Source organism: Mycetomoellerius zeteki, unplaced genomic scaffold (assembly GCF_001594055.1).
Source record: "Mycetomoellerius zeteki isolate Tzet28-1 unplaced genomic scaffold, Tzet1.0 scaffold168, whole genome shotgun sequence".
NCBI classification, from domain to species: Eukaryota; Metazoa; Arthropoda; class Insecta; order Hymenoptera; family Formicidae; genus Mycetomoellerius; species Mycetomoellerius zeteki.
In genome coordinates this window covers 49,145-76,492 of record NW_017256633.1, presented here as the reverse complement: position 1 = coordinate 76,492, position 27,348 = coordinate 49,145, and the positions used below count along the sequence as shown (strand labels likewise).

General features: G+C 37.7%; 1 protein-coding gene across 1 annotated transcript; it reads right to left on the bottom strand.

The window, feature by feature from the left end:
• Window positions 1-1,617: 1,617 nt before the first annotated feature.
• On the bottom strand, window positions 1,618-27,348 carry shn (zinc finger protein schnurri). Its single transcript, XM_018445914.1, has 8 exons — window positions 27,079-27,348; window positions 11,183-11,682; window positions 8,123-10,952; window positions 6,136-6,256; window positions 3,950-6,022; window positions 3,357-3,543; window positions 3,026-3,274; window positions 1,618-2,935 (listed from the first exon to the last, which is right to left on the bottom strand). Exons 1-8 carry the CDS (start codon window positions 27,086-27,088, stop codon window positions 2,372-2,374), a joined length of 6,534 nt encoding a protein of 2,177 aa, XP_018301416.1. The 5' UTR covers window positions 27,089-27,348; the 3' UTR covers window positions 1,618-2,371.

The following is a 27,348-nucleotide window of genomic DNA, read 5'->3' as shown; positions in this document are numbered from 1 at the left end:
CGAGGTGATATACTTCTACGGACGACAACGTTTCGAAAATATATATGTGTATGTATATATCGCAATATGAATCTACAATTTGGAAAAAGTACATTCCTTCGAAATCACATTTAAGTACGCATGCAAATAGCCGAGAGAAAGAGAAAGAGTATATAATATGTATATACGTAGATGTGCGTTACATGTGTATAATTTTGGAAAATATCGCGTCTCGCGCGTGGAAGGACCGCCATTTTCGAAGTCGACTCCGAAAAGCGTATCGTTTCTATCAACAAATCCTGGTCGAACGCAAATTGTGTTGGCTTGGCATTTCGGGGTGCGTGCACACAACACGCTGTGTACATACACATCCTGGAAGCTCATACGTAGTTAACACGGTTACGGTTGGAGTCGACAGAATTACAGACAGTAGATATACATTCAAAAAAATGCTATGTTAAGACTACGCTACACTGATATCGTTTAGTGTGAACATCACTCGAACTGGACCTCATTGTATACCTGGGCGGTCGTCTCGTTCTACGTTTACCGTATTATTCTTTTTATCCTGGCTCAAGCACACCTATATTAGGTACAAACCGTGATAACCGGAGTCTGATTATGCGGAATAGGAAAGACATTCTCGTGCTTGAGATATTAAAACTGCGCGTAGAATAGACAGACAGTTAATTATGAGATACGGTAGCTGTCGCTTGTGGAAGGTGTATGGCCTCTTCGAGTCGCTCACTGCAGTCGTATTATAAGGCCACCAGCGAGAAATCATGTAAAGCTATTTTTCGTGTAAAAATTAATTTTTTTAGAGGCTTTTACTTGTTTGATAAAAAATGTAGATTCATAAAAGACATTTCAAGAAAAATTCATGATATTTTTCGTCTTGGATAATTTTCACTGTGGACAATTCAATAGAACTGCAGCGAGAAAACAGGAGGCATAATTATATCTTAAACAGAATCAGTGAATCGGTCCCTCAGACCATAACAAATATGCTCAATTAAGATTTAAAAAATAGTAGGAGCAGGTCATATCAGTATCTTCTAGTAATATCAAAATACCAAGGTAACTAAATATTCAACAATGTTTGAGATAAAATCAAACTTATTAACAGGGTTGGTAAAAATACTAATGTTTTTTTTTTAAGAATAAAACGTATTGTGTTTCTTCTTAAATATATTTTTAATGTTTCAAATATGTTTTAAACAGTACTATAAAAAAAACATATTTAAAACATATTAAAAACATCAATTTAGCATGTTTTAAACTGTTTAAAACATGTTTTTTACCAACCTTGCTTATTAAGACACTCATCATTTGATTCTTGCTTACAAGAAAATCTTTTAAGACATGAAAACTAAAGAATCTAATGTGTGAATTAAAAGCGCTTAAATTTACAAGTAATCTGAGCAACCGACACAGCTTCTTGATTTCTTAAAACTAATATAGAAACTAACATGATTTCTCGTTATATTTTACATAAATATGTACAAACACATTTTCTCTTATGTCAACAATAATTCTCATAATTATTATACTTTAATTTTGAACAAATATACATATATACACATATCTGTATATACATATATATGTATTTATATGCATATACATATATATGTCTGTATAAGTTTTATATACCAATTTAAAGTATAATATTAATTTATAATATTAGAATACTCTTCAACATGTCGAAAGTAACGCATTTGTGCTTTAAATATAGAATCACATACTAGTCCATTGCACCTCATTTACTACGAGAAACACTATCGTGTATATAAATATTATAATCATATCAGATACTCTCGAATTACGTTTCTTTTTCTTTTGCACTTTGTGCGTTATACGTGCCGATATCGAAAGAAAAGGCTTAAAATCTTTTAAAGAGAACTATACAGATCAAATTATATTTGTTTGTAATATAAACAGGTAATGTTAGAAATGATGTTGCGATAAAAGAAACATGCTCGAGACCGCGTATTTATCGCTGTCGTCAATGAACTTAATATGTGTGTATTTCATTACATACATATTTATGCGACAATATATTCCAGATTCATATTTTTTTATGTTAGTATTCAGAAATTTGCGAAATATTTCAACGACGTAAAATTATAAATTTCTATTTGCATGCAGCTTTTTAATAACGCTTCGTTTAAATTTTTGCAACATTAATTTTCAAGAAACGTTTTTTTTTTTCAAATATAAACATCATTAATAGTATAACCTATTGAAATAGTTTTTTAAGACGACCGAGATTTTTTCATTAGGATATCTCTGTGATGCATTCCATATATGATACATTATTATAACCGCGATTTCTCTAAGTAGTATGGCAAACACCACTCGAAAAATTCTTTTAGCACGCTATATTGTTTTGGCACTATGTATCCTCTATCCTTTGTCTTTTGTGATCTTCCTTCACTACGGATTCCTCCATAATTCTTTTTTGAGTATTCTCTTTTTTTTCCCTACATTTACCCGCACTTCTATCTCCATGAATATTTGTACTAGAATCCGTCTCAATATTATGTTCAACAAAACAGTGTACCTGTAACTCGTTTACAGTACGCATAGATACGGGGCAAACTTGGCACTTGTACGATTGTAAACTGTCCTCCGGCCTTGTGTCTTCCAAAACAATCGCCGGAATTGGTCGCTGCTCTTTAACCGAGTAATCACGTCTGTGCTGATTGAACTGAGGACTGCGGAGGCGAACGTCATTAATGGCTTTCGGTTTCTCGGGGACGATTGACATGTGATATGGTCGAGAGATGTCTGTGTCCGTTGTCGCTTTCACGTATTGCGCATGAAGTGCGTGCTGCGGTATAGGCTCACCCTCATCTGACGAAGTCTCACTGCCACTCACAACCGGTCCGGGCAGAGGTTCCGAGTCCCACTGCGCGATTTTCGCCGGATCCTTTTCGCCTAATCTTTGAGCCAATATCTGTCGAAGATAAAAAATTCGTTTTATCGCGATGTTTTTTTTTTGTTAAATTTAAAAACCACGCGTAATTATGATTTATTTACTACGAACCTGCAGACTATTAAGACTATTATCACAGTCTGTAGTATCGATATCATTCAAGTTGATGCCAGACCTTTCCATCTCTGCATACGTTCCAAACGGCAGTTTGCCCAAGCATTCTAATTTCATGATATGCATCTTGCTGCGAAGATGCTTGGCCAAATGTCCATGTATTCTGAATGCTACCTTACAATCTGTACACTTGAAAGGTCTAGGATTGCTAGTAGTCGCTGCACCAAACGTAGAAGTCATACTGACCTAATAATACAATAACTACTCGTACACTCGCGCTAAAAGATATAACGTTGCTCGATGGAAATAAAGTTGATTCGTCGTTTACCTTATTGTGATGGGAAACGGATCTTTCGTGTTTCGTCAAATGGCCTTTAGTCCGGAAGGAAACTGCACAGTTTTCGCATTTGTATGGCCGCTCAAAATAATGAATGTTGAGGTGCAACCGTAACTGACTAGGCTTACTGAACACCTTATTACAAATCCCACATACACTCCTACCATCTTCTGTGACACTATAATCATATTTCATAGTTTCAGCTTTTATAATTAAAATTATTTTGATAATTCTAACGAATAAAATTTGAATATTATTATTGGGAGTATTAAACACAAATACGAGCCGCGATAACGGTCTACAGCGAGACCCGTTGAGTCTAGACACAGTTAAGTGCACACATACCCGGTGAATATTTTCAAGTCGATTTTCTCAAAGGCAAAGCATTATATGGAAAAATTTTATTCTATATTTTCAGCTTATTTTTTCATGTATTACTCTATATTGCGTTAGAGATATACATATATTAAATTAGTATACTTTAATATGTATTTCTAACGCAATATCAAATAATATTATTTGCATTATATATATATATGCGTCAATAAATAGTAAGAGAAAATAATTAAAAATGTTTTCTTTACCTGACATAGTTAGGCGCGGGTCCACTCGACGGTTGTAGAAATTCTGCTTGCGGTTTCGCGTTTCCTGTGTTTGGTGAAGGCGATTGAAAATCTGACCCACCGACGACTATTTTTCCGGCTACCACATGTTTCACGCTGTCTAATGTATTCTGTTTGACTATGTCCGCAGTGTGTTTCGTATCATAATAAAGGATTCGTACTTTTTGCGGTGACGTGCTTCTCGCGTCTAAATTTTGCGACTTTGGTGGCTCGTGTATAGGCTGTAATATTTCGTAATTGGCACGTGGATCTTGCGCGTGCGCTCTATATTCCGCGAGAGCTCTCATATCACGGCTCGGCGGTCTATTATCTGGATTTGTTTGCCGGATTTCCATGTTTGCCGATGGCATAAGCTCTTGAATAACTTGCATATCATGAGCGAACGACGGTTTGTACTCACGGCTAGGCGGTCTCATCTCTTGACCACGTATCTTGTACTCCTGTTGACTCGGTAACCTCAGTTCCTGATTCTGTGTTCTGTACTCTTGACCGGGCGTTCTGATCTCTCTACTAGGCGGCCTTAGATCGAGATTTCGTGGACTATGATTCTGCATTCGAAGATCGTTAGTCGCGGTTCTCATCTCATGATTAGCAGATCTTACTTCCTGACCAACAGGATGACATTCCCTAGGTCTTTCCATTTCACTCACCATCTTCATCGCGTTGAACATGGAATTTCTGTCAATGTCGTTGTTCATATGTTGCATCAACTGTGACCGGTTATTGACGTCCATATTTAAAGATTTCGGTGAATGACAATCAATACTGGATGTGTTGCGAACAGGTACAATAGAACAGTTCGGTCTCTCGATCGAACTGTTGTTCCTGGTCATGGTTAGACCATACTCAATATTTGGTCTTGTGCTAGCGGGACCGTTAGTTAGACCAAGTTCAAAATTTTCACGATCAGAAACCATCCGATTAGTTTGTTCTTTATTCTTGTGAATAGTCTCGTAATCGAATGTTCGTCTTTCCATTGCCATATTGTTCTGATAAATCTTCTCTCTGATTTCCATCTTAATGTCGTCACTGGTATGCTTCATCATTGGTTTAACCCTAGATTCCATAACGGTATGCTGCATCTTACTAGGATCGGTATACGTCACCGTCGGAATAGCGTTGGAATCTATGTGCCTGGACCTATTCTGATCCTGATGACGCAGGTAAATATCTCTTTCCTGTATCTGCTTATTGTCCTTGGTATTTCCTACGCGATACTGCTGCTTAATTTTGCTGTCCATCACATGTCTCTCCGTGAGGTAGGCCTGCAACATGTGGCCCTCCGCATCCGGTTTCCATTCTCTACCCTGTATAGGCAGCCGTTCCATCGTCTGGACTATCGTCTGCAATAAGACCGGCTCCGAAACGGGTGTCAGAATGTCCGCGGGTCTAACCCTTTGCGGGACCGGCGAGGGCAACACCTGAGTGGTCTGCTTCGTCGTGAGATCCATGGGCTGCGACAGCTGATGACGTGACTCCGTGACTTCGGTAATTTCCTCGATCCCGAAGTCAGAATCATCTTTCTTTGACGATTGGATGACACTGATCCTTGTTTCTTCCGTCGTATTTCGGTTTGATGGGAAATAATAACGGTGCGATAATTCATTTTGGATCAAAGTTGTTTCTTGCGTAGTGACACTTTGACTGATGGTAGATGTAGTCGCGGTAGTGGACGCGATGCTCACTGTGGAAGTTGTCGGTAAAGTTAGCGTGTATGGATACGTTGTAGGTCTACCAGACGGCAACAAGCCCGGCAATCTATTCGACATGTTACGTTGTGAAAGACTGAGTAGACTTTGTGCTGCTTCTTGCTCCTCGCTACCCGATTCCTCGCTTTCTTCTCCATCACTTTCTTCCTCCTCCTCTGAGGATTCTTCCGTGTTACCACCACCAGCAGCTAATCGCGCGATAGCCTCCTTGTCAATATTTTCGTCGCAAACAGTTGTAGGGACTGGTACTATGCCCAATTCCACACACTTTTTGTAGTGAGCCTTGGACTTCATGTGTTTCGTGAGATTACCCTTTGTTTTGAAACTGTCGCAAAAAAAATTATGATTCCGTAGGTAGGATATCAATGTTAGAAGTAAAGTCAAAAATATAAATAGTTGTTCTCTTGCTGTTATTTGTGTGTGAGAATATCAACTTACCTAAAAGTACAATGCTTGCAAGTATACGGCCTAACATCCGTATGTGTTCTGATATGTTTCTTCAACATAGATGGCTTTTTACAACGAATACCACATTCTTCGCAGACATAACGTCCTCGTCCTTAAGTAATATATGAAATAATTGAAGATTTATTTTTACAATATTAAGATTACAGCTATAAAGTCTTATTAATAAAAATTGAAATAAATTAGATTAATAGATTATTAAATGAAATAGGTTGAGAAGAGCCACAAGCCAAAAATAATAGATTTAATATATTTAAAGTACACTAATAAAAGGTAATAAATATATATAAAGTAGTGCTATATGAAAAATTACATGAAAGTTATAAACAAATATTGAAAATGATCTGATTGCAGTCGAAACGTCGTTTACTTTCATGTAATTTTCATATAGCGCTACTTTATATATTTATTATCCTTTGTTAGTGTGTACTTTAAATATATTAAATCTATTATTTTTGGCTCGTAGCCCTTCCCAATTTATTTCATTTAATTTTGTATTAGTTGAGCCATATTATATCGGTAATTTTAAATAGATTATATTATAGGGTGAGTGCAAAAATTCGTGCCCGATTTATTATTCAAAGTTTAAACAGCTACAATTTTGTTAAAATAAACGAAATTTAAATTTTAAATAAGGGTTTTAAAGCTTGAAATTTCTATTTTTGAATTATTATTACGTAAGTGATTCAAGTCAAACCGGGACTTTTATTCTTATGAACATAACTTGAACCATCCTTGTATATTTTTTTAATTTATGTGAGTTTTATAATTTTTTACGTAAACTACAAGTTAAACAAAATAGGAAATTTTTTCTTCATTTTGTGGGCCTACCACATATCCAAAAAAATTTGCAAAAATTTTTAAATTTCTAATGTAAGAGCTTAAAGTCTTCCTTATAAAATCGTTTTTAAAAAATGTCTACGATTTTTTGATACTGAGTTGTTGCGAATTAAATAAAAAGAATATTTTGACTTTGATGCTCATAACTCCGTCAAAACTATCACAATTTAAAAAAAGAAATTCTTAAATTCTCTTATCAGATAGAGTAAGATTTAGATTTTATTTTATTTTTAACAAAAATAGCAGCTGTTTGAATTTTGAATAATAAATTTTAGCACGAATTTTTGCACTCACCATATAATATAATAAATATTATTAAAATAAAAATTTAATTTAATTTAGTTTAATTAGAAAATTAAATTATATTACATTATATTATATTATTAAAAGGAAAAAAGGTCAAACACGAGCTAAACAATAAGATGATAAATCTTTATTAAAAAATTAATTTCCCAAAGGTGCAAGAGATATTTTTACAGCTAATAAATAGTTAATAAATGAAACGTTTCGACTTTACTTAGTCATCTTCAGCCAGTTAATAATAAAAGCAATTATATGATGTTAAAAAATTATTGAAGCAATTATTAAAAATAAAATAAAATAAAAGTAAAATTAAATATTAGAAAGAACATAGAATAAAAACAGGAAAAAGAAACCATATCAAAGATTGGACAAATATACTACAGGAACTGTATATTTACACATACATATATCTTGTCTAAGAATTTTTGACCATTGACTTAAAATTTTATCTGGTTGACTCCACTTTTTTCACCTTCAAATGATGAAAGTTTCGACAATTCCTATTACAAAGAAAACTTAATTCTTAATAATTTTAGTTTCTGTGGTATATTTGTCCAATCTTTGATATGTTTCTTTTTCTTGTTTTTGTTCTACGTTCTTTCTAATATTTAATTTTACTTTTATTTTACTTTATCTTTAATAATTACTTCAATAATTTTTTAACGTTATGATGTAATTGCTTTTATTAACTGGCTGAAGACTAAGTAAAGTCGAAACATTCCATTTATTAACTATTTATTAGCTGTAAAAATATCTCTTATACCTTTAGAAAATTAATGTTTTATTTTGAAAAATGCAACATTTAAACATTCCTCACCTCTTCCGCGCACATAGGTGTAATCTTCGTTACTCTCAAAGCCTCCGTCAAATATCTTCACCCTCTTCGTCTTCTCCTGCATGTCACTCTCCAATCCACTGTCCGGACTGGTGGGAGTGGTTGGTCTTTGCGAAGAGTGCGTTAAAATATCCTCTTGTTTCTTCCAAGCGACCGTGTAATTGAGAGGTCTATGTCGAGAGTCGTAATGTGCCATGTCCACATCTGGTGGTGCCTCTTTGCATATCTTCCAATTGGAGTACATCGATAGACCATGCTGCTGTGTGACATACATTGGCTGCGGTCGATTCAAGGTACAATAAAACACCCTGGTGGAACACTTAAGACCTAGATATGTGTAAGCATGCCCATTTAGATATAGTTGTCCGTACGACTTCTTGGGTCGCGGAGTCTCCGGACTGATGAGAGGAAGTGTGTTCGCCGTAGGCGTGATCCCGTGATGCTTCTTCGGCGTAAATGTGCCGGGTTTCAACGGTAGAGACGTGGGTCTCAAGAACTTATTAGCATTAGTTGTTTCTTTAACGACGTCGCCGCTCTTCGGCGATTTGGCCTCGGGTTGTTTGTCCTTAACAATTAATTCTACGGAAGTTTTCGTTGGCACTTCTGTCTTGGAAGAATCTAAATTTACAAGTATTACCGATGACGCGTTGTCAGCCTTTATCTTAGCGCCATTGAATGCGCCGTATCCATCCGTGACTTTAATCCATCCACGTGTATCCGAAGAGACACTGTTTTTTAATCGACCGTTTTCAGTTCCCTGAACAGGTAGCTCTAACTTAGAGATTGCAGTGTGCGTATCTACCGGGAGTGCTCTGCCGGCATCCACTTCACTGACGCCCCAATTCGATGATCTCTTCTTGCTTTCCGAAATGGTCTTGGGCGAGTATCTCATCTTGCTGTAAGAGTTCGAAGAAATTGTGGGATCCACGCCATTTGGATAACTAAAAGTCTTGTCCAACTTTGGACTCTTGTCGTATGTAAAATCCTTCCTCTCTCGCGGACTCTCTATACTCCTGTACTTTACGGCCGTATTATTTTTGATATGACGATCGAGCTCTGCTTTGCCGATCTCTCCACCGGTGAGAGTTGACGGCATCCTCGTGCGATACTTGTCTGTCGAAGTTTCGACCTTGACGTTAGGAACTTTGGGACTGGTCAAGCCACTCTTCAGACCATCGCCATTAGGTGTCTTGAAACTGATCTTCATCGACTCCTTCGCCGGACTAGCCAAATCCAGAGGCTGATCTAGCATGGAAGGAACATGTCCAGGCAACGGACTGGGCATACCAGGCACCGTACTGGGCTGTACTTTCACTGGACTAGCCAAGTCCAGTGGCTGAGGTATCATGTGTAGGCCCGGTAGGCCCGGTATCACTTTATAACCGGCTTCGCCAGCCGTTATACTCGGAGATATGTCTATAGTCGGCGTACCGGTCAGAGTATGTGGTCCGGGCATACCAGGTACATAAGGTATCACCTTTCCGCCATGAAGGATACTTGTGATACCAGCTTGCGGTAGAGTCAACGGATTGTAGGCAGTGATGCTCGTCAGCGGGTTGAGGTGCGATTCCAAGTAGTCGTAACAGGACATGGTAGGCGCTATATTCGGGGTTGATATGTTTGGTATAATGGGCGCCAATATCTTCGGTGCGTTGGACAGGGATATGGAGGAATTGGACGTGTTAGCCGATGTTCCCGGCGGTTTATGCATCATGGTACCACCAGAATGAAGTCCCGATTTCACCACTATTGACGCCGTCTCCGAGTTCATGCACTTGCTGTTGACTACGTGCTCGTTCGTGGGCGAATTTGTCTGTCGTGGCTCGATCCTCATCGTTTTCGTTACTTCGCCCGTGTTGTCGAGGATCCTCACTTCACCACCGAACATCTGCAGCGAGTTTGGACGCGGGTACTTGCTGAGCTCCTCCAGCGATCTTAAACTGGTCGGCACAGTTTCCGTTCTTTGCTTCTTGGCAGGTGGAGCATACGCGTCGACTAGTCTGGTGTTACCTAGTAGAGGACCCGGCGAAGGTAACGGTTGCAAGGTGCTATAATAATCGGCAGATTTTACATCGAAATCAGAATCTCGTTTTTCTAAATCCGCGTGATAATCGGTACCTTTTCGAGAATTGTCAATACCTTTACAGTAATATCTGCGGTGAGCCTCTAAATTGTCTACGCTAGTATAGGGGATGTTACAAGTGGAACAGACGAAATTTTCTATGGCAGTCTCCAATACCGGTCCGTTCATAGAACCGCGAGTTTTCAAGAGGAGATCCTTGATGATTGAGCTATCCGGAAGCTCATCTTTCGCTTCCTGAGCACAACTATCGCTGTAACAACGCTTTCTGTTGTTCAAGGTCTCCTCCGCGGAAGACAGGTTTAACGGCTGCTGTTCAAATGACTGTTTTGTCTCGACTAGGCTCTGTTGGCGATGCATTAATTTGTGCAAACATGGATCCACTGCGTCGACGATCGCCTGATTGTCTGTGATAATCTTGTCGATGTGCTCCTGTAGCTGCTCCGCCTTAGGTTTAACAGAATTGGAAGTGGAAGTGGTTGTGGAGGAAGACAAGGAGGAACTGTTAGAAGAACTGGGCGATAAGGAAGACGTTTCGGTGTCACTGTTCACGCACTGCAATGCTGTTCGGGCTTGAAACTTTGGCTTGTAGATCTTGCCGGTTTTCACGGTCTTTACTACAGCAGTGGATACTGTCGTTGCCGTTGTGGGCGTCGAAGCTGGCGGCGGCGGTGGTGTACCAGTGCCATTACTGGCGCTATCCGACAGACTTATGTCGGAATCCTCGGATACCTGCGAAAAAAATGTTATAGATTGTCGCATATTAATTAAACATTGAAACTTATAATATTGAATTGACTCATTAGTGATATTTATTTAACATAAGAAAATTACAAATGCCTTAGTAAAGATTAAACCTTACATCTGTATTAATTAGCAACTACGTTATTAGTTCTTTTTTGTAAGATTTTATCAAAGTCCGTTAAATTATTTAAATTTTACTAATTTAATTAATAGAGTACCTTCTCTCCTTTCTCCATCTTGTGTGCATGAGAGCGCGACCTGCAGTGCTTGTACAGATTTGATTTGGTCTTGAAGGAAATTCCGCATGTCACGCACGGATACGGTCGTTCGTTTGTGTGCGCCCTGATGTGCTTTTGAAGGACACTCGGCTTGGTCCACGTCATCGGGCAGAAAGGGCACGCGTAGCTGCCGCTCTTTCGAGACTCGGCGATGGGCTCGACTCCCCCTGCCGGCTCCGGAGAAGGTTCGAGTTTGTTGCCAAGTTCCTTCGACGACTCCTTGCCGTCCTTATTGTCGTCCTTTCGCTTTGGTGCCTCGTCAGAAACGACGTTGTTTGCCGTGCCCTCCTTTTCGACGACTTTCGGCGCAACTTCGGTCGTCGCCATCTTCTTGAATTTCTTGTGTAGATACTTTGGCTCGCCATCGTTGTTGTTGTTGTTGTTATTGTTGTTATTATTATTGGTCAGCTGTGGGTCTGTCATCGCCACAGTATGGGTCTCTGCAAACAGCGCAACACCAGGTATTATTAATCACTGCCGACTGCCAAAGTCGGAAGAAAAGGAGCGGAATGAAAAAGAGAAGGCGAGATCATGCGCGGCGAACAGGTGGGTTCTCGGATGACTCAGATGCGAGAACGAATGTCGTCGTACACGATGTTCCGTGTTGAGAGGGGTGGTGATTCATAAAGGATTCTCAATACTCCGCGCGAATCGTCGAGACTATTCCATGAAGAGAACGCGCATGGCATGGATTAATCCGATTTTAATTGTTGATTATCTCTATTGTGACAGGATGCTCTAGTGTGACTGTTGACGTTGGGAAAAAAACAAACGTAAAAAGCCCCGAGGTAATAGACATCGAGTAAATTTTTGATTACGTGCAAAGTGACCTTACGTAACGACACTAATAACGCATCGAATTTGCAATGACAACGGAATCGTTCGTGTGACACGCGTGCGACGACGATCGTACATACATAAGGAAAGTGTTCGAGGTCGCGCCAAGTAAAGTATCACGATGACGCCGATTGGAAAATTCTAGTCCACTGTGTCAATTGCCTTACGACGTTTCCATAAATACAAAGGCGTTAATGCACTCTTGAGATGAGAAAATACTGACAGTCGTTTGGTATGTGTTATATTATTCCATCGATTACGTAGCACCAACAATTACATGACGCACAAAAGTGAATTAATTTGCTACGAATAATTGCGTCGAATCACGGCCGAGACATCAAATGTAATAGTACGTTAAAGTTACATAAAAAAAAACGTTATCTCGATTTTTAGATATTGCCCATCATTATTATATCCATAATTGCACAAAATCATATATATATATATAATATCGGATATATTTATATCCGGTGGTGTATTATATTTTGATATATCATGTCCTGACAGCGCATTTAGTTTCGTATTAATTAACTTTATCGCATAAGATAAAAATGTAAAATTTTTGTTCAGATTATATGTATATCAAGGAGCGGTATAAAAATATAACAAATATACATATATTTATTATATATTGTATAAATCAATTTTATATACATATATATAATTAAATTAAATCAAAATATATATATGTATATGTATAAAATTCATCAAGTATTCTGCATAAGGAAAGTAACTGGAAGATATTTCGCAGTACACTTTGGCGATTGGGAAAATACTTGGCTGTGAATAATCGCTAATAATAATGTATCAATAGATATTTTTCTTCGCAGCGAAAAAATAGTTAATCTAAAATAATACATACAGGGAAAATATCGGCAGTCACATAAGAACTCCGCAAATAATTCAATTAGGAAATTCGATTACGCATCTTGCGGTACGCCAATTGTATTAGATTCCGCTCTAATGGTGTAGACAAGCTTTTAAATACGCGTTATTTTAAGGCATCCTTTGTGAGATTAATTGATTCTTTTAACACGTAGCATGTACACATCACAGAATACATTGTAATTTCAACGCCCGCTAGATAATCGTAGTATTTTTTATAAGTAGCGCTTTTTTAACTCCAAGAAAATTCGAACAAGTATTTCTGATGTATAAATTAAATTTTATATCGTTAAATAAGTTAAACAATATTTATATATTAACATCGTTTAATAAAATTTGCAACGTTTTAAGCGCAAATAGATTTAAACGCAATTATCTGCATGTTCAATATTCAAGGCGCGACAGGTCATCTTCGCGAAATTATACAGCAATGTGACGTTGCGAAAACGGAAGTTGAGGACGGGTTCAACAGTTCACACAACACATACACACACACAACAGTTCGTTTACATAAACGAGCGAAATTCTCTGTGCTTGCATTTTCGTTTATAAACTACTGAGTTTCTTCTTCCGTGTTTGCCCACCGGCGCGACTGATCGACGACGAATTATTTAGCGTGGTATTATATAGAATCATAGTCTCTCGGCATATTTGCCTCTTCTTTTTGATGTAATAATTATGCGATCGATCGACGTATATAGGTCGATAATTTAAATGTCGCATTCAGTTGACACTTCATTACAATTTGAATTTAATACAGTCATTAGTCTGATATTATTAGCATGTATCGTATAGTTATATAAAGATATTTTGAAATTAATTCATATTCATTCTATGAATATTCAAATTAGTAGATATAATGTTATGTAACCGAGTGTAATTACTAAAATAATTAATTAGCTTGATATCTACTGAAGACTTAAATATTATTATTAAAGATTTAATTTTTTTTGTTTGTAAATTTTCTCATTAACAGTTTTTAAAATGTATTGCGACACGTATTTTAATTTTTTTTTAATTTTTTACAACATATCATCATTATATAAATTATTCAAACCGGATATATATATATATATATTTCTCTCTCCCCTGTGTATACCTATGTTTTAAATTTTTGATTAACTCATCAAGTTATAAATATTTGCAAGCACTTGAAATCTGCAAAAACTTGATTGCCATCGTCATTGAACACAATCGTTGATTATAAGAAATTAAATTTCATTGTACGTTTTGGCAATCGGTATTAGCGTTTTTAGAGAAACAAATGAATTTTACTTTATGAATGCAATTTACATCGATCGATACTATTAAAATAAAAATATTCAATAGTCATGCAAAGATAAATTTATATCAAAAGAAGAGTTTCACAAAGAATTTGATATATTTTATTTAGTTCTAATATTTTGAGAAAAATTCATCGCGTCTTAAAATATGATAATCCATTCCTATTTACCTGATTTAAAAAAAAAAGTCTCTCCTTTTATGTAATCGCTATGAGTTTTTGCATAATAATTGACAGTTCGGGTCGTAAAGACTTAAGTAAGATTCATGAATAACTCTATATTCTTCTGTGTTTTTCGTTTGCATAGCTGCTCTCATCGTATCCCTTGTTGAAGATATACGCGTCGCCAACCGAGCGTCCACGTCGTTCTCGCGTATATTTTTATAACTAGCAGAAATCGCCGGCCTTTTCTTGGACTCCACTTTCGCGGCACCGTTCGCCGAAGTACCCGGTAATTTTGGACTCGCGCTATTTATATGCGCAAATAAAGTAGAGGGAGAGGTAAAGGGAGAAAAGAGAGAGACAGAGAAGGACAAAAAAAGAAGCGTGAGGAGCTGGCAGAACGCGAGCCAATCTCGTTCGCCAACGGAGGCATTTCTCGCGGAGAATCACCGCCAGACTTACATCAACGGTCCATTTGGCAACGGCGATTTCCTCCACTCGGAGAAGGAACACCAGGAAATCACCATGAAAGTTTTGACTCACGTAAAAGGCACCGAAAGTATCGCGCGATACATCATAATTCATAATTTAAATGACGTTACAAGGTTAAACAATAAGCGAAGTTTCATAAAAGTGCAGTTCACTCTTCAGTTTCGTATTTTTACCGATCTCAATAGATTTTAGATGAGCATTAATTTAATATATAATTCTACTTTTATATAGTGCCTCATCGTAATATCGATGTCTTATTTATTCAATCTAAGACCTATTTCTGTCAATGCCGATTAACTTTAATCTCAGTTTAATTTACTTTATCTTTTTAGAACTAAAAGAAGATAAAAACGAAAATTGATTGTGATTTAAAGTTAATCCGCATTTGTAGAAACGGAAATAAATTGCTCGTCTGATTGGCGAAAACGGTCGAAGATGAATCGCGTTAATTGCAGTTGTGGCTGTAAAGTTTACGATGCACACGCAACCACGATATGTCGATACATGAATAAAAACACTTCTTTATGAGCAGACACGTCGTGGGAGGATACGCGTGACGCAAGACACTTAGGTGGATTTCATTAGCTCTTCTCCGGTTGCAGAGATGAATGAAGTGACGATGGCGCGCTCTTTACTGTCAAAGTCATTCTTATTCGCTCAATCCTACATTTTCGAACGTGCGGTATCTACGCGGTATTATCACAGGATGTTTTATGTATTGCGGACCGATCTAGGAGTTGGTGCACGAGGAAACTGAATCATCGCATCGTCGGTGATATTTGCGCGCTATCGTAAATTTACATAAAGCGTCCATGTGTCGTAATAGTGTATGTACACTATACTATTATTTGATTTTAAAGTGAAGGGTATCTTTGTAACAATAGTGTACATAATGACGATATGTGTATAATATCATGTCAAAATATTCAAACAGTAGGTTCATTGTTAAATATTAAAGGAGCAATAGCAACCCAATCCCTTGAATTAAATAATAGATTGTTGTTTTTAACTTCCATGTGTTAAATTCAATACGTTTCTATATATAATTATTTTCAAAGTAAATAATTTCTATATTAACGTATGCACTTAGTAAATAATAAACTAAATGTTAGTCAAATTTAATACATTTTCTTGAGTTACATAATTTGTTTAACTTGTTAAATTGTTTTAGTTAAATTAACGACTGAGTATAAGGAACATTTTCTGTAGAAATGATTACTCGCATTATAATAAATTATGAATTTGACAATGTAGCTTACAAATAGCTGCATTATAACTCGTAAGGAGATTAAAAGTTAGAGAATTTATCCAAATTGAGCGCACAACGTAATACTAAAATTAATTATTGGCGAGTGTGTTAGATGCTATCTATCTTCCTCCTTCGTTAATTTTAATTGTATCGCGTGTTCCGAATCGAGACTGATATGACATCGATGAATTGAAAAGGAATAAACAGCGAAGGGATTATCATCATGTATCGCTCGAGAGTTTCGGATTATTCAATTAACGGCCTCTCAAATATTTGTCTCGAATTACAGCTTGTTATTGAAGTTATTCGGGCATCGCACGTGCATGTACTCACGTAAGCTGCCTCGTAACGAATATACATACTTCGCAAACGCGTATGGTAGCGCAATAAATACGCATGCACTCGCGGAGTCCGCAGAGCGACGAAAATGGGGTCACGATACGTTTTGTTTGCATTTCGAGCAAACGCAGATGCAGATTTTGGTCGACTATACTCGGCAGTATAAAATACCGCCGCAGTTATTTCTCTACGAATAAACCGCTCCAATTCCGTGGACACGTTTAATTCCGTGAGAAACTAAAGCGAAATAACTGCAGGTATCCTGTTATTGCTTGATAATTTTTTGTGGATGTCAGAGAAATTAAAACCACGTTAAAATAAATTATTTTCTAATTTGCTTCGGAAGACAATAAAAATTCGTAAGAGACGAAAAAATATACTAGATAGGCTTCTATATACATAAAAAAAATATAAGAATTTATTATAGCTTTCAAAGACATTTAATACAATCGTAAGATTTCAATTTACTTAGGGGGTATACAATACTTCCTTTATAAAGGAATAATAAAAATCGACGTGACCTCTTGCATTGACATTTACTATTTTTCATCTAGAATTATGTTCATTTCACAAGCATTACAAAATCTCAAGGAAAATCACAACGTCGTTTTATGCGAGAATTATTTTTGTCTCCAATAAATCCGCTTTTTAATTTTGTTACAAAATGTCATGCATCTGGCGAAAGATCGTCAATCATACCGATAAAGTTCCGAAAATAAAATTCTTCGAAATAAAGGGGAATTAACTTAAAATAAAATTGTCTCAACAATTTTATTTTAGGTCAATCGTCGCCGCGTCAGAGAAGACGTGAGATTTTCGATATACCGTTGTGCACGTAAAGTTAGTTGCGGGCTCTCGCCGTAAAGTTTTATTTTCGGATTTTCAGTCGAGTTTAGCGATCTCGCCCTCCCACGTCGTTTTCTCCAATCCGAATAAAAGCCCGATATAGAAAGCTAAGTTACGCGAGTCTCCGGAATACTTTATTGATGTATTAGTGTTATTATTGTTTGCCCTCTATCTTGATAGCTCGCTCCCTGACCTCGGGCCCCTCTCTTGACGATGCATCAGCGGGCGTGCGCGCGCGAAGATAACTCTCGTTGTATATCGCCATGTTTGGCCAATCGTTGTATGTCGCCAAAACTAAGACGCAAACATAAGGCCAATTTATATGGTTCACGATCGTACTTGATAAATCGAAAAATAAAAAGCACGAGTTTCTCAATTTCTCTCATCCATTAAGGTTAATAGGCAAGTTTTTATAAGCACCTTTTTTTAAATGTAACATAAAAATCTGCATAAAATTACGTTATATTCAAAATTGCATGTAAGTTTCAATAATCATATATAAGTTTTAATAAAAGAAAAATGTAGTGTACTTTAATCAAGATTATTTCAATCTTTTTTTTTTTAATTTAAGTTGTTAAATAAAAAATATAGGAACGCAAATTAAGTAAGTGGATGTGGTAAGGATGCAAGTCGTAGATATTGTTTCGTATATTGGCTTAATCCTGAGTGAGAGTTCGAAGAGACGAAGCATAAACTCGTACAAACGACCAATTGCAACCTATGAATAGTTCGTTCAGTCTGCCACACGTCGTACAACGTACATCATGCCACCACACGCTATATGGATCTGACAATTCGTTAATCGTTTTATGCCGGACGCGTCAGACACGTTAAACGCTCGTTCAACTGATCGCGGCTTAATCCCGTCATGCCTCAATTTTCACACTTATTTACGTCTGATTCTCAATTAGTGCTTTATCGTTTGAAATGTTCACAAATTTATCTTTCGTCTTGATACGTTGTAAAAAGTGATAAATCGAATGACAACTTTAACTGCTATATTTAAAATTTGCAGTTAGTCTGTTAAAACTCCTAATAAGAATTTTTGCATTTTGTCTTAATTAAATTGAGTTTTTAACGTTAAAAATATCAAACGATTATTATTATGTTTCTATTTTTTTTAATTAATATTAATTTCTTGTGTAAAAATATAGAATTCATTTTCTCAAAGTCCTTTTTTATTTTTATAGTAATTTAATTGATTCTTTTAGTAAGTACCTGTTAGATTTCAATGATTTTTTTATTAACACTTTCTATTTTATTATCAGTTTTTTAAACACGGGATTGAAATCATGCTAGACTTGACTTGTACATAACACGTGACTTATTAATCATGCATAGTGCGTAGTTAAACAGGAAAACGCGACCACGAGTAATCGATTAATTATCGCGCGAAACATAAGAAGCCCGTGTAGCTCGTTCTTATCTGGCTCAATTGATAAACGAGAAATCAGGCTTGAATGGCATTGCGCCATTCTCATGTTATTATACAACTACGACAACTTCTCCGCACCTGTATACAAAGTCAGCGAATATTCGGAATTTCGTCGTACGTGAATCAGTGGTCTCGAAAGCGTTATCAAACACTGGATTGCGGAAACCGGCTGCATCGTTTCACGACTTTCGCCAGCGAGAGATCGCCGATCCCTCGATTCCTCGCCTCGAGGAAGAAGCGAGATAATTTTTTGGCAATGTCCGCGAGTTTTTAAATATTTAACGTGACGAACTCTAGTGGGAATCCTTCTATACGTAAGAGAAACGAACACGCTGAAACCTCGAAGTATCTTGTTGATTCTGAGTCAGACCTCGGGTCAGTTCCCCTCTCGTTCATTAATTTTGCTTAAGCTACGATAGCTGTCCGATTCTTTTCTGCTGGTACGAGGTGAAGTTTAATTTAACTGATGCGATAATCGATAACGGTAGAATGTTTCTTTTTATAGCATGGACAGTGTTGTTTCGGCATAGTCATTCAAGTAGCGTCGGTAATTTTAACTGTTTGTTAGTAGTATTTTAACGTACGTAAACAGCGTATTTATTTATCATGGTTTTATTGCCAGATTGTGCGTGTGCCAGATAGACGAAATATGTCGTCCAATTAACGTCCACTCAATGCAGCATTTTGCGTAAATCAAATCAGTGATGCGCAGTATCTCTCTTATGTGAATTATTTGTAAATCAATCTCTTCTTTCACATTAAAATACATTCGGTGTATAGATTATAATATTTTACAACTTTAAAATGATGTAATCAGGATACTTGCAAATTATGATTAAAAAAACTAAACTACCTCCTTTCCATGTAAAGTGTTGGATGGAAATTATTATCACGCACTGAGAGAGAGAGAGATAGAGAGAGAGATCTTCCTATGGAAATTAGATTACATCAGAAGTATATCGCTACGGAAGCAAGATTGAGAAAAACTTGGAGGTTGATGATTACAAAATGTGCAAGAAATTTCAGTAATCTGTCAAATTCTAATTCGTTAACACGCATTGCTAATCTGCTTTCAATTAATTAGACTATCTCGTTTTCACCTGAACTATTACAATCATCATCGAATTAACGATTATTATTGTTACATGTTACGAGATATCTTCATAGAAATTAGATCACATCAGAGATTTTTGTAAAACTCTAATAATTAACACGTTTTGCTATTTTGCTTACAATTAATTAATCTATCTCGTTTCCACCCGAAGTGTTAGAAATCATAATCGAATTAACGATTGTTATTACGCGTTATGATCTTTCTATGGAAATTGGATCACATCAAAAGTCCGTCGCTGCGGAAGCGAGGTTGGGAAACACTGGTGTATCGTATAGCGGATCCGTGTGGCGGCCAAGCGCGCGTCGTTGCACCGGATGAACTCTCCGATCATGCGGTGGCCGCTGCCGTCGCCTCTCTTTCGTCTGACTGTACACTCGCCGTATGCGATGCACGCGGTGGCCTCTCGGGGGTCGTACGGTGCTGCCACCGGCGAGGAAGCGGGAGATTCCCGCGATGTGCAAGTGAGTCACGCGCGCAACCCGAGCCACCGCCGCCGTCGTCGCGTCGCCGCGCGCGTCTGACGAAGAAGCGGCATTCCCTGCCTCTCCCTTCCCGCGCCCATCAGCCGCCTGCTTGCGTCTGACGGAGCACAACTCTCCCCTACCGTCGGCCTTCGCACGGCCACTACTGACGCACACATACACACACACATATATATACACACGCCACGGAACGATCTCGCTCGCTCGCGCGCTCGGGGATTCCGCTCGACACTCTACGCGCGCGCTACCGTACTCCGCGCGATAGTCCCCCACCGCGCGCCGTGCCGTGCCGACGGAGAGACTCGGCACGAATCCACGCTGCTCCGCTCGCTCGCTGCCGGTGAACGGGTGATTGGGTCACGCACCCCGCCGTGTGTCTACGTGCCCTAGGACGTTCACGGCCGCCTATCCACGGAATCCCTTCTTTGCCCCTCCCGTCCCTCGATGCTTCCTAAAGAAAGGAGACTCTCTTCGAGACTGAACTGATGATACGAACGAATGTTTTTCTCCCTTCGCGGATATATACATTACGCACGCAACACGTATACTCTATTTTTCTCTCTCGTTCTCTACAATTTTTTAAATTTTATTCTACCGTCGGTATTTTATCTCAATTTTATCAAAAAGAATAAATTACCATAAAAATATAGAATGTGATAAAAAACTAAATATTTCGTCTGTATAAAGGACATAATTCTTGAAAAGTCAAAAAATTATGGAATCCTATCTTTACACAAGAAACGTAATTATTAATTTAAAAAATAGAAACTAAAAGAAAAAAAAATAGAGCGGTCAATAATAACCGCTCGATACTTCCGATGTTAAAAATATCGTATAACGTTCGTGCGAGCGTTCGTGTAATCTTAATTTCTGTAGAATATCATTAACACTTCATTACTCGCATGAAGTATTTTTTTTCGTTCTGTTATGAAATGATTACACACCATAGAGATCCCCGCCTTAAATAAATTCGTTAAATGTATGCTATTTATACACATTATTATATTTAGCGCAATTGTTTCACAATTGAAAAATTTTTTTTGCATTTATCTTTATCTAAAGTATATAAATTATTACCAATATTTATTTAATTGTAAATCATTGAGAACAAGGAAAATTGAAATTGTGTACGTATATGTTGAAGTGTCAGAAATCCTGCGCGAGTAATGTAGGGTTAAGCTTTCACTCGATTATGCATTTTGCGAGTAATGCGAGGGAAAGCGAATCAACGATCGAGATTTTAATCTCGCCCTCTTCATTCTCTGTCATTACATCATCTAACTTGCGCGCGTTATCTTGATCGTCACAGCTTCGTGTAGTCGATAAGAATCTGATAATTCAACACTAAAGAATGGCATAAAATAGATATGCTCGCAGTACTCTAGATTTTAATTGAAAATGACCTGACAATTGAGTCATTCGAGTATTGCTGTCAGTGCAAACAATATGACTTCATATTTACCTTCCGATTGGTTTAATTAGATTCTATCACTGACGAGTGCCGTTATCGCCAATAGGCTTTCGTGTGTGTTTATGACGCACGGCGCGTGAATCTATATAATAGCGAATTCTTCGTATTTGAGCGCCGCCTCGTTACAACAAATATTACGTATCTCTATGAATTGCAAATTCACCGAAGATCATCAATCGACGATCTATGTGAGAACGGACGTTTAACGCATATTATACCGTGAATATTTCTGAAAATTAGAACGAATGTTTACCAAGTAAATAACGTGATTCTTCCGGTTTCGATGCGAGTGACGCTATACATACCGTGTCTCTTGTGGCTTTTTTTTCGCGAAAACAAACGTGCGAGAAACGGTTATTAATGCTAGTTGAAAGAACAACACGATAAGCCTGGCTACAATTAATCGTGGTAGCCTCAATTGCTGATCTTCATGTCACGATCGATGTGGAACGTGATATAGTATAACTGTATCTCTCCGTTTATCAATGCCCGCAGTCAATTTACCGTACGTCACATAAGACTCGGAATTTTCGTTTAGCTTGAAATTGATGAGTGATTTAAATCTTACTACTAGTGTAGACGAGATTAAATTAATATAGTATTAACACAGTATTAGACTGTCATCAAAAAATGGTTTCGCCGATAAATTCCTTAAGATAAAATTACTAAAGAGATAAAATCGATTTCTCTTTTTCTTAATTTTATAGAAAGTCATCCGTCATATTTCGTCATTCACAAAGTAGCATGTATACAACAACAATAATAATAATAACAATAATATGTGCAGGTAATGAAATTATCACACCATTCGTATCGTTCAATGAAGGAGCCAAGTTCGAAAGTCACATGGTGGCGATTAAAACCTGAAGATATGTCTAGCGAGAATGGGTGAGTGTCGTACAATCCTTTTAAGCTTATTACAAGACCGTAACGGGTTTATGGTATCGCCGAGCGAGCGTAATGAAGTTCGGTGGATTTACGATAGGGATGCACGGACGGTTAAAGTAAATTTAGATAGTGAGTAAAGTAAATTCCATTGTATCACGTGTAGCCGCCGCCTTTTGCGAGATATTTTAACCCGCGGATGTTTGCGTCGCGAAACATGAGTTTTCCATTTGATCTCATAATTCCTTTTTGGAAAAGCCAATAATCACTGACATCAATTGCACACTCCAATAATCATATATAGCTTGATTTAAGACAGCGAGAGTTTAACTATATATTTAAATACATATACGCGTTTACATATTTCTAATAATTTCTAATAATTTCTAAAAATTCTATATAAATTAAAATTCAATATAAATTATTAATGTCTACCAACGTAGATTAACTTTCATCGCGGTTTAATTTACTTTTTATCTTTTTCTTGGTTTTAGGATTAGAAAAAGGTCAAACCGATTAAAGTTAATCTATATTGATAAAAACAGGAAATAGACGATTAAATATCGATAAAAAAATTTTTATATGCAACACGTTTACAAGTTGAACGTCTTGCATTATTTTACAGAGCGTTTTTATATTTTGTGCAACTGGCGCCGTTATTTACATCGCAATTTCACAAGAAACTAAGCAAAAAAGAAATGAAATGGTAACGAAAAGCGATTCCGCAAATGGTGTATTAATCGTCAACAGCTGATCTCTTCCGCATAATACGTGCTTGATACCGCGACAGATCGAATTCCTTTGACAGATTTACGCGTAGCGTGAGATTCTACACGAATCAGTGGAGATTCCCGTCGGCTGATGAATGATCCAATGCCTAACATCTTCATATTCTCTCTCTCTCTTGTATAAAGTTAGACATTCCTAGTAAACCAGGAGAATTCCGCTTACATTCGATTTACTGTATTCTCTATAAGCTATCTGAAAGAAGAATCATAGCGTCCTGATAACAGAAGTTATCGCGATGTTATTTACGCAATTGATACTCTTCTAATTAAAACTTTTGTGATCGTAATCATGTTTATATTGCGCGTTATACATGGCGAATTGCTACTATATTCGTCATCACTTTTCACACATTTGTAATTAAAAAGAATAATGTAAAAAAATACAAAAATTTTCAATTTCTTGATATTTTAATTTTCATAATGCATTTTAAATTCATTGAAATAATGATTTTACTGAAATATTTAAAAATAATTGTGTTGGATTATTAAAATAATTATGTAGGTCAAGCATAATGGACAAAAATGTTGCAAAATGTCTTGACATTCTTGCAGTCAACTTGTGCGTCACGCAATTATTACATACACAATTATTTTAATGATTTAACAAAATTATTTTTCAGATCTGTAACTCTAGCTAAATTTTTAGATACCTTAGCAAAACCCTAGGTTTAAATTTTAAATTGATCTTTCCGTGCACTTTTGAAATTACGCAACTTTCCCCCCAATTGATAGACTCCCGAGAAAATATATATCAACGACACTTTTTTAGAAATTAACATTTATCGTGTCAATTGTTTTAAAAGAGAATACATGTATTTACAGAATATAATTCTCCTTCATTTTACGTTTCTTTAACTTGTTTCACAAACTTGTACTATCATCCGCGTGCTGTTGTTTACACACAAAACAGCCGCCAAGTTCATCGCGTGTTTATACTTGTTTCAAAGAAATGTGAAGCATTATAGCGACTACTCATCCTAGAGTCTCATTCTGTTCCATTTTCATTATACAAGTACTCTTCGCAAACAAGGAATGTTCTCTAGGTTCTCGAAATTAAGATAATATAAGACAATATTCTCGTAGATTTATATTCTGTTAGATGAATAGCTTTCTCAGAGATTTATTTTAAGCGCTGACTTCTAATATGAATCGCACTGCTTGCCCGAATGATTCGAGAATGGAGTTTGCATAACATTCGAATTACTGTTCGCCGATAGAAATATCCGCGAATGAAGACAGCTCGCGCTGTAAGTTTGAATCTCTCGGGCTTGCAACTCTCCGGCCCCGGGAGTCCTTTCCACGAATAGACGACAAATCGAGAGAAATTCCGACGATCCCACTCGCAGTCCGGCCGATTCCGGCTTTATACGGCTTGGCCGTAGGTCGCTGTCGTTTCGTCGTCGTGTCGCCGTGCCGTCGCTGTAGGCACAGAGAGACGCGCGTTCTTATACTCGCGGAGCGAGCTCGCTCTCCGTGTCTTCTTGGCGTAGCATGAAAATAGCCCAGCGTACTTGGAATATCGCGTGGCCTACGCGCTAAGCATGCTAAAACGGCGTCATCCAACGTCGCTCTACCAACGGACGTGGCGTGCGTGCGTTCGTGCGTGAGTGCGTGCGTGAGTGCGGAACGATTACTTAAAGAAGCATGCTCAACGAAGCTTGGCTATTAGAAAGTATTCAACAATTTTCTTCGAATACTTTATGTAGCTTCAGTATTTACGCATCTAGATGTAATACTCGTACGATAAATATTCATTAAAAAAATTTTTTTCACGTTTCTCTGATAATCATTAATAAATAAATAGCGACAAGTAACAATTAGACAAAAACGATTAAAACGACTTCATATGAATGATGGATTTTTGTATAAAGTAAAAAATTCATTTATTGATAATAATTGCATTACATCTTTTACAGTATAATACGTGAATAGAAGAGAAAATAATTACTTTGACCTTTGTTTTAAATTCGTGGTTTTATAACTGCCTGTTAGGCATTTAAATAAATTAAGATAATACGTTTATGGGGGAAATCCTTATAAAGGAGGATAATTCGGAGCGGAAAAACGAGAAGAAGCGAAGAAAAAGGGAGAGAGAAGCTTATTATCTCTGCCACTGTGCAGTTCAAAAATTGTTCTCCCGCCATCTACCCGCTCTGCAACTTTGTCGTGCCTATCTCTCTTGAAGTTCACATGTACTTGTTTGACCAGAGGTGGTCGACCAGCGATACTGGAGAAATACCGACCAGCGATTAATTATAACTTGCCGGTTATTTACGGCTTTAATTTGCGTGCTGATTCTTCACAATCTAACGGGTGTTTCGAAATTACTTCTTTTCGATTAAGTTTCAATTGCATGGAATTTTCCTACTAATTTTGTTAAAGAATCTATTGGAAATCTAGGGGAAAAAAATATAACGAATATCTCCAGGAAATTCCCATGTTAACGATCTTCGTTCCTCTTCGTGAATTCATTTATAATGCTATTATCGTTAGATTTTATAAAAATTTTGTTTCATACAGACGAGCAATATCATTTCTCACTTGTCTATTTAGCGAGTTAAAAATAAAGCGCGGTTGCAAGTATATAAAGACTAAGACTGCGGTGGACTTTCAAGGATAGAAACATTAGTCAGCGGTGATAATGTTTTAAACGATTGTTGTCATTATCTGTGTATCTCCCTCTCTTTATATTGGAAAACATGACAGCATGACAAAAAAAGTCTTTCGAGTAAAGTCGTCGTATGGTACGTCAACGTCATAAGATACATGTGCGCACGTATTGCACGCACGCACGCACGATTGAAGGCCGAAATTACTATGATCGTATATACGCGATGCTCGCACGCGGTCCGGTTTGTAAAAAAAGAAGAGGGGAAAGCGAATAGGAGCCAGCGCAAAATACTGACACGGAGGGCTTGACGTAACGACCGCAGCATCCCTCGTAAATTTTTACAACGCGATCGTAACACCGTTCACAATGTACGAAACTGGTCAAGAAAGAATCCAATCTTTTCTCTCCGTCTCGTTCTCCTGTTTCTCTTTCATGATCACTCAGCTTTCCGAGTATCACGAAAACACGTCGATGTATCGAGGCGCGATGAGACCGCAGAGAAGGAAGGGAGCGACCGAAAAAGGAGAACGAAGTAGTGAGTGTCGAGAGGGAGTAAGAGAAGAGATAAAGAGAGAGAGAGAGAGTGAGAGAGATAGTGGAATGACGAACCAGGAGAGGAGGATCGAGATCGGAGAGCATGACCACAATGCACGAGAGAACAGGAAAGAGATAGATGAAGGAGAGATGAGAAAGACAGACAGACAAACAGACAGAGAGAGAGCGAGAGAGAGAGAGAGAGAGAGAGGGGGGGGCACTGTTGTCGCATCATATCTCGCGAGTATACGGGATCAGAGGAAAAGAGGGACAACAAACATGCCGCGCGGAGTGACTGTGGAGCGAGAGAGAAAAAGAGAGAAAGACAGAGACTGGTAGTGAGGGAGGCGCGGGAGAAAGAGAGAGAGAGAGAGAGAGGACGAAACGGGGAGGAGAGAACTACGGGGGGAGACTCATGGTTCACCTGTCGTCATGGCAACGCCGCTTCGCCGCTCACTTGTTACTCCATCGGCATAGCTCGGCCCTCGGCGGCGGTCCTCTCGCAGCCTCCGCAGGAATACGAACGCGAGTCACGATCCATCGCGTGGGACAGAGAGCGAGCCGACGCCTCCTTTCCTGAGGAGGCGATGGGCAAAGCGCTCCGGCTTGCTGGAGGCGCGATCTCTCTGCCGCGCCGAAGATCGACTTGGATCCTCTCTCCTTTTTTTTTCCAACCACACGGGCGGAAAAAGAG